The following is a 15771-nucleotide window of genomic DNA, read 5'->3' as shown; positions in this document are numbered from 1 at the left end:
CTTAATCATGGGTCAACCCACAAATGGCCCCTTTATGGGGTTGTTATGGGACCACAGTGGATGAGATTTAGATCCCATTTATTAATTTCATGATTGATTTCTGTGGGTGAACTTAATGTGTACTTAATCTTACTATGGAAAATCCACTGTCAAACCATTTCAAACCTCAGTTACAATGTAAAACTGTGCCTGACCAAACAAAGAACTAATAGTTGATTTTATGTGCTGCTCTATGTTTAAAATTACATGGCTGATTATTTGAACTGTGAAAAATAAATGACTTCAACTCAGAATGTGTGAATCACATTTAATTTGAATTAATTCAAGTAAAAAAACAGGAAACAGGAATAACAGAATTACTAATGTAGAATAGTTCACTGGTGGGTCTATGCAGATTCCTCAGCTGCACACCTACAAAACAGTAAAGAAAGAGAAGACAGAAAAGGCAATTTAGTACATTTTAAAATACTACCATTCACAGCAGCATCTAAAAAAACATGCATCAATATAATTAAGACATATCCTAGAATCTCATTAGTGAATTGTTCCCACCTCTGCCTCACACAGTAATAAATTATGCCGGGGGACCAGTCACGGAGTCCAAAACTTATGAATGTAACAATTAAAATATCAACCTTGCATCTGAACTTGACTCTTAAACTAATATTTGGCTTTTTGCCAAAAGCCAGTGATTGAACAATGATTCTGATCAGCTGAAAGATGTAAGTCACACCTCGGATCACGGTGGCCCAGAAAGTTCAATTGAAGAAAACATATGCAAATACAAAAAACACCAGCAAATTAAGAAAATATCATAAGTTAAACAACACGAGCTGCAAATCCTCACAACGCAACTAAATACAGAAACGTCCTGCAAATCCTCACAACACAACCAATTAATTTGCACTGGTTGTGTTGTGAGGATTTGCAGCGTGTTTCTGTGTTCGGTTGTGTTGTGGGGGTTTGCAGCACGTGTTGTCAAACTTTTTTATTTATTTTTAGGCAAAAACAGTGATCGAGATAAAATATTATTAATTGTGCAGCCTTAGCTATAGGTTTTATGTGACTTACACTTCCGGCTGTACTGCCCTCTGATCATGGTCCCACTGGGCTCTCAAAGCACGGTTGCCTTCTCTGTCGCTTGCATTTGTGAACTATTTACCAAGCGCTTTCTCCAGCTCTTTCTTACTGACAGTTTTCAGCAAACGGTTCTGCTTTAGGCTTCCTGTTAAGCAAAAAATTAATATAAAGTAGAGCATGCTACTGCATCAACCAGGGCACAACCCATTATTTGTATGCATGCAATTTACATGAGCATAAGACTATCAGTCAAAAAAATAACAAAAAAAAGACAAAAACTGATCTGACTGACTTTATGAACGGAGCAAAATTACGTTTATTATCTTTAACATAATCATAACGTATCATATTTTTAGTAATGTTTAGAAATTATATAAATATGAACGTTTTTTATCACCTCTACCTATTTCACCTAAATCACATTAAATTAATGTTAAGTATTTTCACAATCTCCTCAGAGCTTTTCTCTGTGTATTGTATATACACATGTTATTGAGGAAGTGAAAGAGGAAGAGACTCCACAGTGCTTTTACTGTTTCACCCTCCTGTTATCATGAGGACACTTTATAGAGAAAACACGGGTGAAAATGGTTTGAGAAGTCGTTATTTCCACATTTTAGTAGACAATGTCCTAGTTATCTGCTAATCGTTAAAAATGTTCAGTTTTCTACAGGTGTTTATCTCTGAGGTAAACCAGTTCACTCTCCACACTTACCTTCTTTATATCGTGCCTGTAACTTTAATTACCACACAATCTTTCAGAAGTATACATTAAATGAAATTTCTTACCGTGACAGAGATGTCAGGTCAGGTCATCCAGGTCAGGTCAGGTGATCAGTGGTAGTGAGTGATGACCGTTTCTTCAGAATGAGAAGGCGGGAACACAGGAGCCAATGAGAGACTCTGTGAGCTGCACAAGCGAATTTTTATTTATTTATTTTTTTTAACTAAAGGTCGTACTATGTTATTGTTAATATATAAATTTTTTGTTTCGATCATATAAAACACGTAAAAAACATATCAATTGAATAATATAGCTAAATATAGCCCAGATGTGGCCCATACAGGCCCTCGAATAAACAAAATGGGCATCCTAACTGGGGCCCACAACCCTGACTAAACTGGTGCCCACATTCAGCCCATCAAAGTGCCCACTCTGACCCCATGCCCACACGATGCCCATATAATGTAGATAAATAGTACTAATAAACTACCCACTCTGTGCAATTTGTATAAGGTATTTCAGTGTGTTAACTAATCCTAATGTAATAGTGGAGCAAAAGTGTATTTATATACAAGTAAATCTGTATTATTTAGTTTTTGCAACACTGAGCTGCACACATATTCAAACCTGTAATGTTTGCTTATACTATACATTTAAATGAACCATATTAACTTGGTCAAAAAACACATTGCACCATTTTCTTTATATTTAAGTGGAAATTAGTTGTCTAAAATTTGTATGCAAACGTAATTTTCATATGCAGCATGTAGTGTAAATATCCATTAGATTTTAGTTATTTTGGTTATTAAATAACTTTTATTTCCATTTGGTGATGAAGCTCGGGTGTTCTTGTATTCAGAGCAGTGAGAACTGCATACAATTCTAGACTGAGACTCCTGAAGATTGTCACAGTTGGACCCTGGAAACACAGATTTTAATGCTCCCACATTAAAGTTGATTGCTTTCCATTTTATTCTTTCAGTATAATAGAATTTTGTTAATAACTGAAATTTAATTTAGTAAATAACAATGATGATTTGTTGATACTTCATAATCATCTACGATATAGAATTAAAACATTGTTTCTATCACCAGCATTTCTATTTTCTTCCTTAGAAAAAATGAAAGCATAAGTAAAACAATAGTAAGAGAAAAATAAGTGAACTGTTTATGAAATAATCACAAAAAAAATGTTCCTGAAGACGTTTTTAAGGACAACGAGACTCATACAGTCCATTTAGAATAATCGACTTTTAACATTCACCTTAATCTCAAAGGTGTCCAGTTTGTTAGAGCGAATTAAAATTAACATTACAATTTAAAGTTCCCCCGATATTTACAGTACAATTTCCCTTTACATCCCTTCAAATAAGAAATTTAAGAAGATGATTTGTTTTATGGTTGTATGTTAGAGCACTTGTGGTTCCTTAATGAGTGTTGATGAACATAGCTCCGTCCACAGTGTCCACAGAGGTACAGCTTCTGTCCTCTATGACTCTGCTGGTGGCTGAGGAGGGCACGCCGAGCACTAAAACTCTTCCCACACTGTTCACAGTAATACGGCTTCACTCCTGTGTGGATACGCTGGTGTGATTTGAGATGATCCTGTTTAGTAAAACTCTTCCCACACTGTTCACAGTAATACGGCTTCACTCCTGTGTGGATACGCTGGTGTGATTTGAGATGACTCAGGTCAGTAAAACTCTTTCCACACTGTTCACAGGGATACGGCTTCTCTCCTGTGTGGATACGCTGGTGTATTCTGAGACTACCCTGCTGAGTAAAACTCTTCCCACACTGTTCACAGTGATACGGCTTCACTCCTGTGTGGATACGCTGGTGTCTTTTCAGATGATCCTGTTGAGTAAAACTCTTCCCACACTGTTCACAGTAATAAGGCTTCTCTCCTGTGTGGATACGTTGGTGTAATTTGAGAGTACCCTGCTGAGTAAAACTCTTCCCACACTGTTCACAGTAATGAGGCTTCTCTCCTGTGTGGATACGTTGGTGTAATTTGAGAGTACCCTGATGAGTAAAACTGTTCCCACACTGTTCACAGTAATAAGGCTTCTCTCCTGTGTGGATACGTTGGTGTAATTTGAGAGTACCCTGATGAGTAAAACTCTTCCCACACTGTTCACAGTAATAAGGCTTCTCTCCTGTGTGGATACATTGGTGTGATTTGAGAGTTCTCGGGTGAGTAAAACTCTTCCCACACTGTTCACAGTGATACGGCTTCACTCCTGTGTGGATACGCTGGTGTCTTTTTAGATAATCCTGTTTAGTAAAACTCTTCCCACACTGTTCACAGTGATACGGCTTCTCTCCTGTGTGGATACGCTGGTGTGATTTGAGATGATCCTGTTTAGTAAAACTCTTTCCACACTGTTCACAGGGATACGGCTTCTCTCCTGTGTGGATACGCTGGTGTATTCTGAGACTACCCTGCTGAGTAAAACTCTTCCCACACTGTTCACAGTGATACGGCTTCACTCCTGTGTGGATACGCTGGTGTCTTTTCAGATGATCCTGTTGAGTAAAACTCTTCCCACACTGTTCACAGTAATAAGGCTTCTCTCCTGTGTGGATACGCTGGTGTGATTTGAGAGTACTCAGGTGAGTAAAACTCTTCCCACACTGTTCACAGTAATACGGCTTCACTCCTGTGTGGATACGCTGGTGTGATTTGAGAGTACTCGGGTGAGTAAAACTCTTCCCACACTGTTCACAGTAATACGGCTTCACTCCTGTGTGGATACGCTGGTGTGATTTGAGATGACCCTGATGAGTAAAACTCTTCCCACACTGTTCACAGTAATACGGCTTCACTCCTGTGTGGATACGCTGGTGTGATTTGAGATGACCCTGATGAGTAAAACTCTTCCCACACTGTTCACAGTGATACAGCTTCACTCCTGTGTGGATATGCTGGTGTCTTTTGAGACTACTCTGATGAGTAAAACTCTTCCCACACTGTTCACAGTGATACAGCTTCTCTCCTGTGTGGATACGTTGGTGTCTTTTCAGAACAGCAATTTTAGTAAAACTCTTCCCACAATCTGAGCAGTGGTGCATCTGGAAAACAATATAAAATTATTCAATATACTGTAATAATTTTAGATTTGGTCTTGCATGTTTTCAGAAATGTCTGCTATAGTAATCCGATATGGTTTGAAACAAGTTAAAAGAGAGGTATTTTGAGGTCTTTTAGAAAACCTTTAACCTGTTAGGCCTCGACACAGATTTTGGGACTCACAGCTGAAAATGTGCTACCTAACTTTAAATGTTAACAGTTCCTGATAAAAGTGGACTACATACACAATTTAAATATTTTTTTAAAAAAAGACACTTTGAGCTTTACTGTCCATTATTCACAGTTGATATTGCTCAAAAAGATAATAAGTTATAGATGATTAAGTACTGTAAAAAAAAGAAATCCTTAAATGAAAATACAATGAAAAAATACATGAAATCAGTCCTGGAGCAATCCAAAAAAAATACTGGGTTAAAGCCACATTTCGCATGAGTTTATATTTTAAATTGAATGAAGATATCATAAGAAATGAGATTCCTACAAACATTTATCTGAGACTATGTCTGGTTCGCCCTCCCCGCCCAAATTTTGGGACTCACAGCTGAAATGCTCTACCTAAATTTCAATGTTTACAGTTCCTGATAAAAATGTGCTACATACACAATTCAAATATCTTTGGAAAGAAGATACTTTGAACTTTACTTTCAAACGTCAATGTTGATATTGCTCAAAAAGATATTAAGTTATAGATGATGAAGTCCCATGAATATACATTTCCTGCATTGAACATTATTTTTATTTTATATATAAATACATGAGATCAGTCCTGGAGCAATCCAGAACCGCACTGGGTTGAAAGCCACATGTCTCATGAGTTTATATTTCAAATTTTATGAAGATTTTCATAACAAATGAGATTCCTACAAACATTTATCTGAGACTATGTCTGATCTTTTTCTCCCTCCCCCTGTTTAAGAGACACCTGCTAAACTCAGGTGATCATTCATACTCTATTCATACAGTCTGCATATTAATGAACTGCTGACCATTAAAGGCTTTTGTTCTACATGTTTGGGACTATTGATGTTGATTTGGCGTTCATATTGATGGCCAGGTAGCCAGACAAGCTCTTGTTTTACAGCCATGCCCATTTATATTGATGTCTGGCCATTCAAATTTCAACAATACACACACACACACACACACACACACACACACACACACACACACACACACACACACACACACACACACACACACATACACACTTTTCAAGCATTTCTCTTATAAAAACAAACAGGCAATAAAACCAATAAAATCGTATAAAACTATGAAGATATATATTTTAACTTACAGATGTAAAATCGCATCTCCATGCAGATCTACAAGTCTCTGTTGTTACTCCGCCCCCAAAAATATTTTCCACATCTCTTTTTTTTTGCAAATCAAAATATGCGGGTCCGATTAAGAATTTCATACCAGATCGGTCGAGGCCCAGGTTAACAACGACCACCACAGGTATCGTTAGCCAACAGGGTACCAGTGGAAATTGGGTTACCTTTGGCCGAAGGGGGAGAAGGAAAGGAGGAAGATGTCTACAGAGACGGCAGGGAAAGGAGAAGTGTAGGAGAGTGGAGGTTCGGGTTGGTACTTTAAATGTTGGCACTGTGACTGGTAAAGGGAGAGAGTTAGCTGATATGATGGAGAGGAGAAAGGTAGATATGTTGTGTGTTTAGGAGACCAAGTGGAACGGGAGTAAGACCAGAAACAGTGGAGGTGGGTTTAAACTGATCTATTATGGTGTGGATGGAAAGAGAAATGGTGTAGGGGTGATTCTGAAGGAAGAGTACAGTAAGAGTGTAGTGGAGGTGAAGAGAGGGCTGTGAGATGGAGGAGAAGGAAAGATTCTGGAGTGAATTAGATAAAGTGGTAGATGGTGTACCTAGAAATTAACGATTGGTGATTGGGGCAGACTTTAATGGACATGTAGAGGTGATGAGGAGGTTATGGGTAGGTATGGCCTAAAGGAGAGAAATGTGGAAGGGCAGATGGTGGTAGATTTTGCTAAAAGGATGGAAATGGCAGTGGTGAATACATATTTTAAGAAGAAGGAGGATCATAGGGTGACCTATAAGAGTGGAGGAAGGTGCACACAGGTGGACTATGTTCTATGTAGGAGATGCAACCTGAAGGAGATTGGAGACTGTAAGGTGTTGGCAGGGGACAGTGTAGCTAGACAGCGTCGGATGGTGGTCTGTAGGATGGTTTTGGAGGTGAAGAAGAGGAGGAGGAGAGTGAGGACTGAAAGAAGAATACGATGGTGGAAACTGAAGGAGGAAGACTGTAGTGTGCAGTTCAGGGAAGAGGTCAGACATAGGCTCGGTGGTGGTGAAGAGGTGCTGGATGATTGGGAAACTACTGCAGGAGTGATGAGGGAGGCAGCTAGAAAGTTACTTGGTGTGACATCTGGAAATAGAAAGGAAGAGAAAGAGACGTGGTGGTGGAATGAGGAAGTGCAGGAGAGCATAAGGGGAAAGAGGTTAACAAAACAGAAGTGGGATCACCCTGCAGGGTGATGAGAAAATTAGGCAGGAGTACAAGGAGATGCGCAAAAGGTAAAGAGGGATGTGGCGAAAGCCAAGGATAAGGCATCTGAGAGCTGTATGAGAGGTTGAACAAAGACTAGAAGAAAAGAGACTACAAGGTAATTAACATGTTTCATTCATTTCATTCATTCATTCATTCATTCATTCATTTTCTCCCGCTTATCCGTAATTCGGGTCGCGGGGGCAGCAGTCTAAGCAGGCATACCCCGCCTTCGACTGCTGCCCAATCCTCACAGCACCGTCCCTTACGGTCCCTCCTGCAGGTGGTGAGCCCACGGGAAGGCGGCCCCACGTCACTCCGACGTCACAGACCTTGATATTTCCCTCGTAAGGGACCCCCGGAGCATAGAGGGTTAAGGGCCTTGCTCAAGGGCCCAAGAGTGGCAGCCTGGCGATACCGGGGCTCGAACCACAGACCTTCCGATCGGCAACCCAGCGCCTTAACCGTTGGAGCCACCACTCCCCCTCAATTAACATGTTATTAACAGTTATTGCTATATATGTAGACTGCTGACAATACACACTCTTGCAGCAATGTGCTATGTTGAATCTCTGTCTTGACCTGCAGTGGATTTTTATAAAGGACATTTCAACCATGTGTGTTTTCATCATGTACATAAGTCCAAACTTTACATTCAAGGACATAAAAGAAGGTTTAATTGAAGACATTCCCTAACATTTGCATGATGTTTCTAAGTATTACTTGAACCACAATTTGATTTAAATTAAGTGCCTGCTAAATTGTCTTTATGTGCATTAGCATAAATAATGAATATGTGTTATTAATAATAATATACATTATATAGATACAGAAATCACAATGTATGATTTTTTTAACTTTTTCTTTGTGTGATACAGCTGCAAATAAGTATTTGAACACCTGAGAAAGTCAATGTTAATATTTGGTACAGTAGCCTTTGTTTGCAATTACAGAGGTCAAATGTTTCCTGTAGTTTTTCACCAGGTTTGCACACACTGCAGGAGGGATTTTGGCCCACTCCTCCACACAGATCTGGCCTGTCGCTGAGAAACACGGAGTTTGAGCTCCCTCCAAAGATTCTCTATTGGGTTTAGGTCTGGAGACTGGCTAGGCCACGCCAGAACCTTGATATGCTTCTTACAGAGCCACTCCTTGGTTATCCTGGCTGTGTGCTTCGGGTCATTGTCATGTTGGAAGACCCAGCCTCGACCCATCTTCAATGCTCTAACTGAGGGAAGGAGGTTGTTCCCCAAAATCTCGCAATACATGGCCCCGGTCATCCTCTCCTTAATACAGTGCAGTCGCCCTGTCCCATGTGCAGAAAAACACCTCCAAAGCATGATGCTACCACCCCCATGCTTCACAGTAGGGATGGTGTTCTTGGGATGGTACTCATCATTCTTCTCCCTCCAAACACGTTTAGTGGAATTATGACCCAAAAGTTCTATTATTTCTCTGGATCATCCAAATGGTCATTGGCAAACTTAAGACATGCCTGGACATGTGCTGGTTTAAGCAGGGGAACCTTCCGTGCCATGCATGATTTCAAACCATGACGTCTTAGTGTATTACCAACAGTAACCTTGGAAACGGTGGTCCCAGCTCTTTTCAGGTCATTGACCAGCTCCTCCCGTGTAGTTCTGGGCTGATTTCTCACCTTTCTTAGGATCATTGAGACCCCAAGGTGAGATCTTGCATGGAGCCCCAGTCCGAGGGAGATTGACAGTCATGTTTAGCTTCTTCCATTTTATAATGATTGCTCCAACAGTGAACCTTTTTTCACCAAGCTGCTTGGAAATTTCCCCGTAGCCCTTTCCAGCCTTGTGGAGGTGTACAATTTTGTCTCTAGTGTCTTTGGACAGCTCTTTGGTCTTGGCCATGTTAGTAGTTGGATTCGTACTGATTGTATGGGGTGGACAGGTGTCTTTATGCAGCTAACGACCTCAAACAGGTGCATCTAATTTAGGATAATAAATGTAGTGGAGGTGGACATTTTAAAGGCAGACTAACAGGTCTTTGAGGGTCAGAATTCTAGCTGATAGACAGGTGTTCAAATACTTATTTGCAGCTGTATCATACAAATAAATAGTTAAAAAATCATACATTGTGATTTCTGGATTTATTTTTTTAGATTATGTCTCTCACAGTGGACATGCACCTACGATGACAATTTCAGACCCCGCCATGATTTCTAAGTGGGAGAACTTGCAAAATAGCAGGGTGTTCAAATACTTATTTTCCTCACTGTAGATAGATAGATAGATAGATAGATAGATAGATAGATAGATAGATAGATAGATAGATAGATAGATAGATAGATAGATAGATAGATAGATAGATAGATAGATAATTATATTTATATATAACTAATTCCTGTGTCTTGCTTCTCCAGCTACACAACGTAATTCGCTTCATAAACATTAATGTTTAAATACAAAACATTTCCTTTCAGAATGATGTGGGAAACACACCCCTTGAAAGCCACTTCCAGAAGGTAATAGTGAAAGCACCTCTTGACCGTAATGGGAATGAAAACAGCTATTATGCCCCAACATTCATTGAAAATTTGACCAGGTACTTCCTTCCACACGCAACTCTGTGGTCTGGCCTATTGCTAGGTAGGTTTTTTGATAGGAGTGTTTTCTAACATTACTACTGATTCAAAAATAAAATAAAATAAACAAACAAACAATGTAATTCTTTAGGTGATATTGGACGTCATGGTACAGGCTCAGCCCACCAACATTTCAGGCAGATTTATAAAAAAGTCAGTCAGTCCAATAATCAGGTAAAAACTCAACTGATTAATTTTAATAGCTTGTTGATAAATTTTTTATTTTATTTTTTTACATAAATGCATAAATGTAATGCCTTAAATAACTACAATTTGTTGTCCATAATTCAGAACTTTACACAAGACAATCAGACACAAGGAATAATGGAAAAAAGTCAATGGGACCTAAAAAAAATTAGGTTCCAGAGAAGGAGATTGACAAGATTGGATGACTTTGTCCAGATTTATCAGAGCATGCACGATGCACTGCTCCGTGAATTTGAAGACACAGAACAAACAAGAAAGAGAGTAATGAAATATTTTTGTACTTTCACCTTTTAAAAAATATTGGCAATTCAATGTTCCCTAAATATAAACCAAGATGCTGTAATATCTTCTTCTTCTTTTATTGGCTTCTCCCATTAGGGGTCGCCACAGGGGATCATCCTTCTCCATACCTCTCTGTCCTCTACATCTGCCTCTTTCACACCAACTACCTGCATGTCTTCTCTCACCACATACATAAACCTCCTCCTTCTTCTTACTATTTCCCTCCTTCCAGATGGCTCCATTCTCAGCATTCTCCTACTGATATACCCCATGTTCCTCCTCTGCACATGTCCAAACCATCTCAATCTCGCCTCCCTCACCTTGTCTCCAAAACGTCCTACATGCGCTGTCCCTCTAATAAACTCATTTCTAATCCTGTCCATCCTCGTCACTCTAAATGAAAACCTCAACATCTTCAGCTTTGCTACCTCCAGCTCCACGTCCTGTCTTTTACTCAATGCCACTGTCTCTAATCCATACAACATCTCAGGTCTCACCACTGTCCTATAAACCAAGATGCTGTAAGATACACTTCATAAAAAAATATAAAAGATAAAAAAAAAGAAACCTGTGTGATGTATGTGTGTCTCTTCTAGTCCATTCGAGTGGAAATGGAGCAGTGGAAAAAGAGACGTCAGAGGCGTAAAGGATTATATGTTTCTCCACTAGTCAAGGTTCTTCCATTCCAAGATGTAAAAAACAAGGTATTATTATTCGGAGTGTATAATAATAATAATAATAATAATAATAATAATAATAATAATAATAATAATAATAATAACAACAACAACTAAACAATTTTTGTTAAAAAAAGAGCAGAAGCATATGCTTTTAAACTAAATCCTTATTTATTTTAAATAAAATGGGTTTTTATGTGTGTGTGTGTGTGTGTGTGTGTGTGTGTGTGTGTGTGTGTGTGTGTGTGTGTGTGTGTGTGTGTGTGTGTGTGTGTGTGTGTTTGTCAGGAGAAGTCTTCAAAGGCACCCCCAAAAGTGCCTGAGAAAAAGAAAAAGCCAGAAGATGTGATCCAGGTTTAAATACACACACACACATACATTTTATATATATATTAGTAAAAAAATCTAACTGGTGAGGTACAAATATTGGGAACAATCAGTGTAATCTGTAATCACTTTAAAGTGTTACTGAACGTGTAAACTGATGTCTTGTTGTTATGATAGCAGATTCATGGCTTCCAATCTCTTGAATCAACTTTCACATCTTATTTAGAAGGAGGAATATATTGATTGGAAATTGTATGTTTGTATATCCAGTGTCAATATGGCAGGAGACGAGCATGTTCAATTTCACTATTACAAAACACAGGCAGAGAGGAAAGATGATAGTCCTGAAGTACAACAAATATAAGTGTAGCCCAAAACACCTGAGCAGTCTGAAGGCAAAGGAAAATCAGCTGATTAATTAAAAGAATGGTTTATCATTGCATGATTATGACTGCATTTAATCTCATGGTCCCTCACATTTATCATGTGGTCTTCTAGAAGGTCCCAAAATGTAGAACTGACACTGCTGTCCCTCATTATAAAGATACTTAATAGACTAAGATCACAAACAAGATTGACTTTTTGTCTTCACACTGCATCAAATTTAAATCTGAACTGCCACAAAAAATATCTAAGAAATAAATTGTATCTTCTGTATCTTCAGAAAGAACCAGTGAAGAATATCAGGAGAAGACAATCAAAAATCGAAGGGCCAATCTGGAATAAAGCAGGTCCATCAGAAACAATTGCTCCTCGAAGACTATGCAGGCCACCAAAAATACAAATGCTGCAACAAATACTTCACCCTGATTACTGGTTGACCTGTGATATCATCGACCTGGCCAGCTACCTCATGGCAAAGGACAATATGCACATTGATGGGTTTTAATCTGTTCTGCCCTTTAGTGCGATTCCAAATGGTGGAATTGTTGGAACCCCACAAAATAAGTTTCTGCAAATATTGAACATTCGGCAATGCCACTGGATCACAGTCAGCAATTTGTTTTGTAATGAAAATCAGCTCTCTGTGTATGACACTACAAACACTACAAACACTGTCCTGGTTGGTGAGGCCGCAGTCAGGCAAGTTTGATGTTTTGCAACCAGCTGTGCAGCAGCATTCAAATAACAGCAATTGTGGGTTATTCGCAATAGCATTTGCATATGCTGTTTGCAAGGGTCACCCACCAGAGGTATGCATATTTAATGAAAGCAGGCTAAGGGCACAACTGTATGCTTCGTTTACAAAAAACAGTATCGCATTTGGCATGAAATGTCGAGAGAGTGCGATACCTGTTTACTGTGTTTGCAGAACAGCTCATTACTATGAGCTCATGGTCCAGTGCTCTAAATGCCAAGAGTGGTATCATCCTACATGTGTAGATATACCCAGAAGTGTCATTGGTAATGAACAGTTCTGGCAATGTTTCAACTGCCACTGATGATGTACATGATGAACATTTGATTGTAAATAAAACTTGTCTCTGCACAATTGCAACCTTTCATTATTCGCTCTTTTTATTTGTGTTTTAAAATAAAAAAAACATTGTAATGGAGTGAAATCCATATCCCAATTTTTATATGTTCGGACAAAACAAGAATGTATTTTTTCTGAAATCTTTCCAAAAAAAAATTATTTTGCCTTTACTTTTCTCAAAAACTTCATAGTACAATAAGTTAATATTTAAGAGAATAATAGACAGGATAACTGTACATAAGAATAATTTGAAAGATTGAGCAAACCTATAAAGAAAAATGTTTTATGAATGTTTGAATATGGAACATGATTGAAAATGCACCTGAGGTATTGAGTGATTTTGCCTTTAGTTTTCTCAAAAACTCCACAGTAAAATAAGTTAATATTTAGGAGAGTAATAGACAGGGACACTAAAAAATAATTATTTAAAAGACTGAGCAAACCTATAAGAGAAAATATTTATGAGTGTTTGAATATGGACAGTAATTGAAAATGCAGTGATGTTTTGAGTGATTTTGCCTTTAGTTTTCTCAAAAACTCCATAGTAAAATGAGTCGAAATTAAAAGGAATAATAGACAGGGACACTGTACATAAGAATAATTTGAAAGATTGAGCAAACCTATAAAGAAAAATGTTTAATGAATGTTTGAATGTGGAACATGATAAAAATGCACTGAGTCTTTTTTATAACGGAAACGCCTTTCTGAAGCGTCTTTACATGTATTTTGACCGCTCAAAGAGAGAAATGTAATAAGAAACTAATACCACTGATGTGTGTTTTATTTTAAATTTATTTTCTCATGTGTTTATAATATTAAACTTTGTTTGTTTCAGATTCAGTGTTTAAGCAAAACTAAAGTTTGTTTCCAAATGAAAAGGTTCAACATTACACATCTGGAGAGACGGAAAACATGCACAATTATGCATGCACATCAAAAACACTTTTCAATAAATACTGAGTTTGGCCCGCGATTTCGTCCCAGTGTTTAATTTTGGCCCACTGTGAATTTGAGATTGACTCCTCTGGATTAAAGATTTGGGGAGAAATTTCGTGTTTCCTTGTAAAAGGATTTTTTTTTTTAATAAATAAATAAATAGTTTATTGTGAAACACTTAAAGTTAAGGAATTTTTTTATTATTATTTAATTATAAAATACATTATGATGTATCTTTGCCCTGCAAACCACACTGAAAGTTCAGACATGAATAAATTGTACCTTTGATCCAGCAGCAGCAGCAGGAGGAGTGTGTGGAGGTTCTCCTAAAGATCTCCGTCTGGACTCTGGTTTCATGATCAGAGGTGTAAAGAATCAGAACACTGGAAGAAAAATGCAGAGGTTCATGACTCCAGAATGTCCACTAGCTGTTCCCCGAGCAGCTCAGCTGCTACATTTCACTGTATCTCACCTTTGGGTAAAAATCCGCTAAATCCGGGACAAAAACGGGGTTGAAGCTCGCGCGCGATAGATTTATAACGGCGAAAGGAACGTCGATGTGCACGAGCGGAAAGTGGAGAAAAACTCACGCGCCCAACATTAACTTCCGACCGGAGCGCGTGAAAGAACTGTATAAGTACAAACACAGAGCACAAAGCAGTGGGCGGGGCCAACAGGCTCGAGTTCTAAATCTGCAAACATCATTGGCTCAGACATTGTCAGGGAGTGAAATCTGATTAGTTGTCTGTAATAATATCAAATATATAATATGAAATATTTCATATAATAAAAATTAAAAGTGATCTTTCAGAGTTGAATCCCAGTGGAAACGCGACTGATCCGAAGCTGCTGCTTTTTAGCTGATACACAGTGTGGTCAAAAGTATTTGGGCACATGTCTTTTCCAGCCAGATGTGGTTCATAAATTCACATAAAATGCTTTCAAATGCACCATACAGCCAATTAACATGCAAACTGTTGAAACACTTAATAGAAACAGAATGTAGAATCACTGATAGCATTTTAAATGGGATTTAAATACCTGGTACAGAGGGAAGCAGGAGCTTTTCTGTAGCTATTATTGCTTATATGTTCATGGCACAGGACCAAATATCAGTTTATTTTATCTTTCCATAATGAGCTGGAATAAAACATAAATGCTGTGGTGACTCCCGTGTGTAATGCTGCATGATGGCACTGCTGGAGGATTACACCAATGGAAGATTAATGCGAAATAGAGTCTCCAGGAACCATGATGATTTCTTGGATTTTTTTGAAGACTGGCTAATAAGCTGATTTAGATTCCTACAGCTGTGCTCCTGGATCTATGTGCTGAATTGGGTCCACTACTACAGAGGGCAACACACCAGAACCATGCCATCCCCGTCCAAATACAGGTCCTCACCACTCTGGGGTTAATGACAACAGGTTGACTTTATATAAATGTTATATATAATTAAATTTTTCACAAAGATCTTCTTTAAACATAATATAATTCTATTTAATCTCATGCTATAGGTCTGGTATCTGCCCCTGAGTGTCATAATGCCTGTCATTTTGGATGTTATTATTAGGGTGGGTAGTCGATACATCAGGTTTCCCTTCACTGTGCAAGAACAGGCTGAAATTAAAATGCAGTTTGCAGCAATGTTCAGTTTTCCAAATGTAATCAACACAATTGACTGCACTCATATTTCTGTAAAGACTCTGTATAAAAAAGGAAATTTGTTTTTGTTAATAAACAGCATATGCTTTCTGTTAAAGTGCAAGTCATATGTGACTCTAACACGACCCTCACAAACATTGTGGCACGCTGACATGCTTCAGC

The 15771-nt window shown here is 38.4% G+C and overlaps 2 protein-coding genes and 1 long non-coding RNA gene across 3 annotated transcripts in view; 2 read left to right on the top strand and 1 right to left on the bottom strand.

Moving 5' to 3' along the window:
* The window catches only part of LOC310723944 (uncharacterized protein), a 66748-nt gene that overhangs the window by 38958 nt on the left and 12019 nt on the right, over positions 1-15771 (top strand). The gene's annotated exons all lie outside the window — the stretch shown is intronic.
* On the bottom strand, positions 3084-14586 carry LOC310723792 (uncharacterized protein). Its single transcript, XM_083537216.1, has 2 exons — positions 14227-14586; positions 3084-4879 (listed from the first exon to the last, which is right to left on the bottom strand). The coding sequence occupies exons 1-2, from the start codon at positions 14299-14301 to the stop codon at positions 3200-3202; spliced, it is 1755 nt and encodes a 584-aa protein (XP_083393342.1). The 5' UTR covers positions 14302-14586; the 3' UTR covers positions 3084-3199.
* LOC310735158 lies at positions 10302-12553 on the top strand. The gene is made up of 3 exons (XR_014536233.1): positions 10302-11231; positions 11493-11558; positions 12196-12553. It is a non-coding gene; the product is annotated as an uncharacterized lncRNA (long non-coding RNA).

Source organism: Silurus aristotelis, assembly GCF_946808225.1.
Source record: "Silurus aristotelis genome assembly, chromosome: 1".
NCBI classification, from domain to species: Eukaryota; Metazoa; Chordata; class Actinopteri; order Siluriformes; family Siluridae; genus Silurus; species Silurus aristotelis.
Note: the sequence above shows the minus strand (reverse complement) of the source record. Positions and strands in the feature narration are given on the sequence as shown.

Excerpts from the sequence above, each read along its gene's own strand:
- LOC310723792 (XM_083537216.1), bottom strand. The coding sequence starts at position 14,301 with ATGAAACCAGAGTCCAGACGGAGATCTTTAGGAGAACCTCCACACACT. Across the intron at positions 4,880-14,226 it reads CTGCTGCTGCTGGATCAAAG|ATGCACCACTGCTCAGATTG; the intron begins GTACAATTTATT and ends ATTGTTTTCCAG.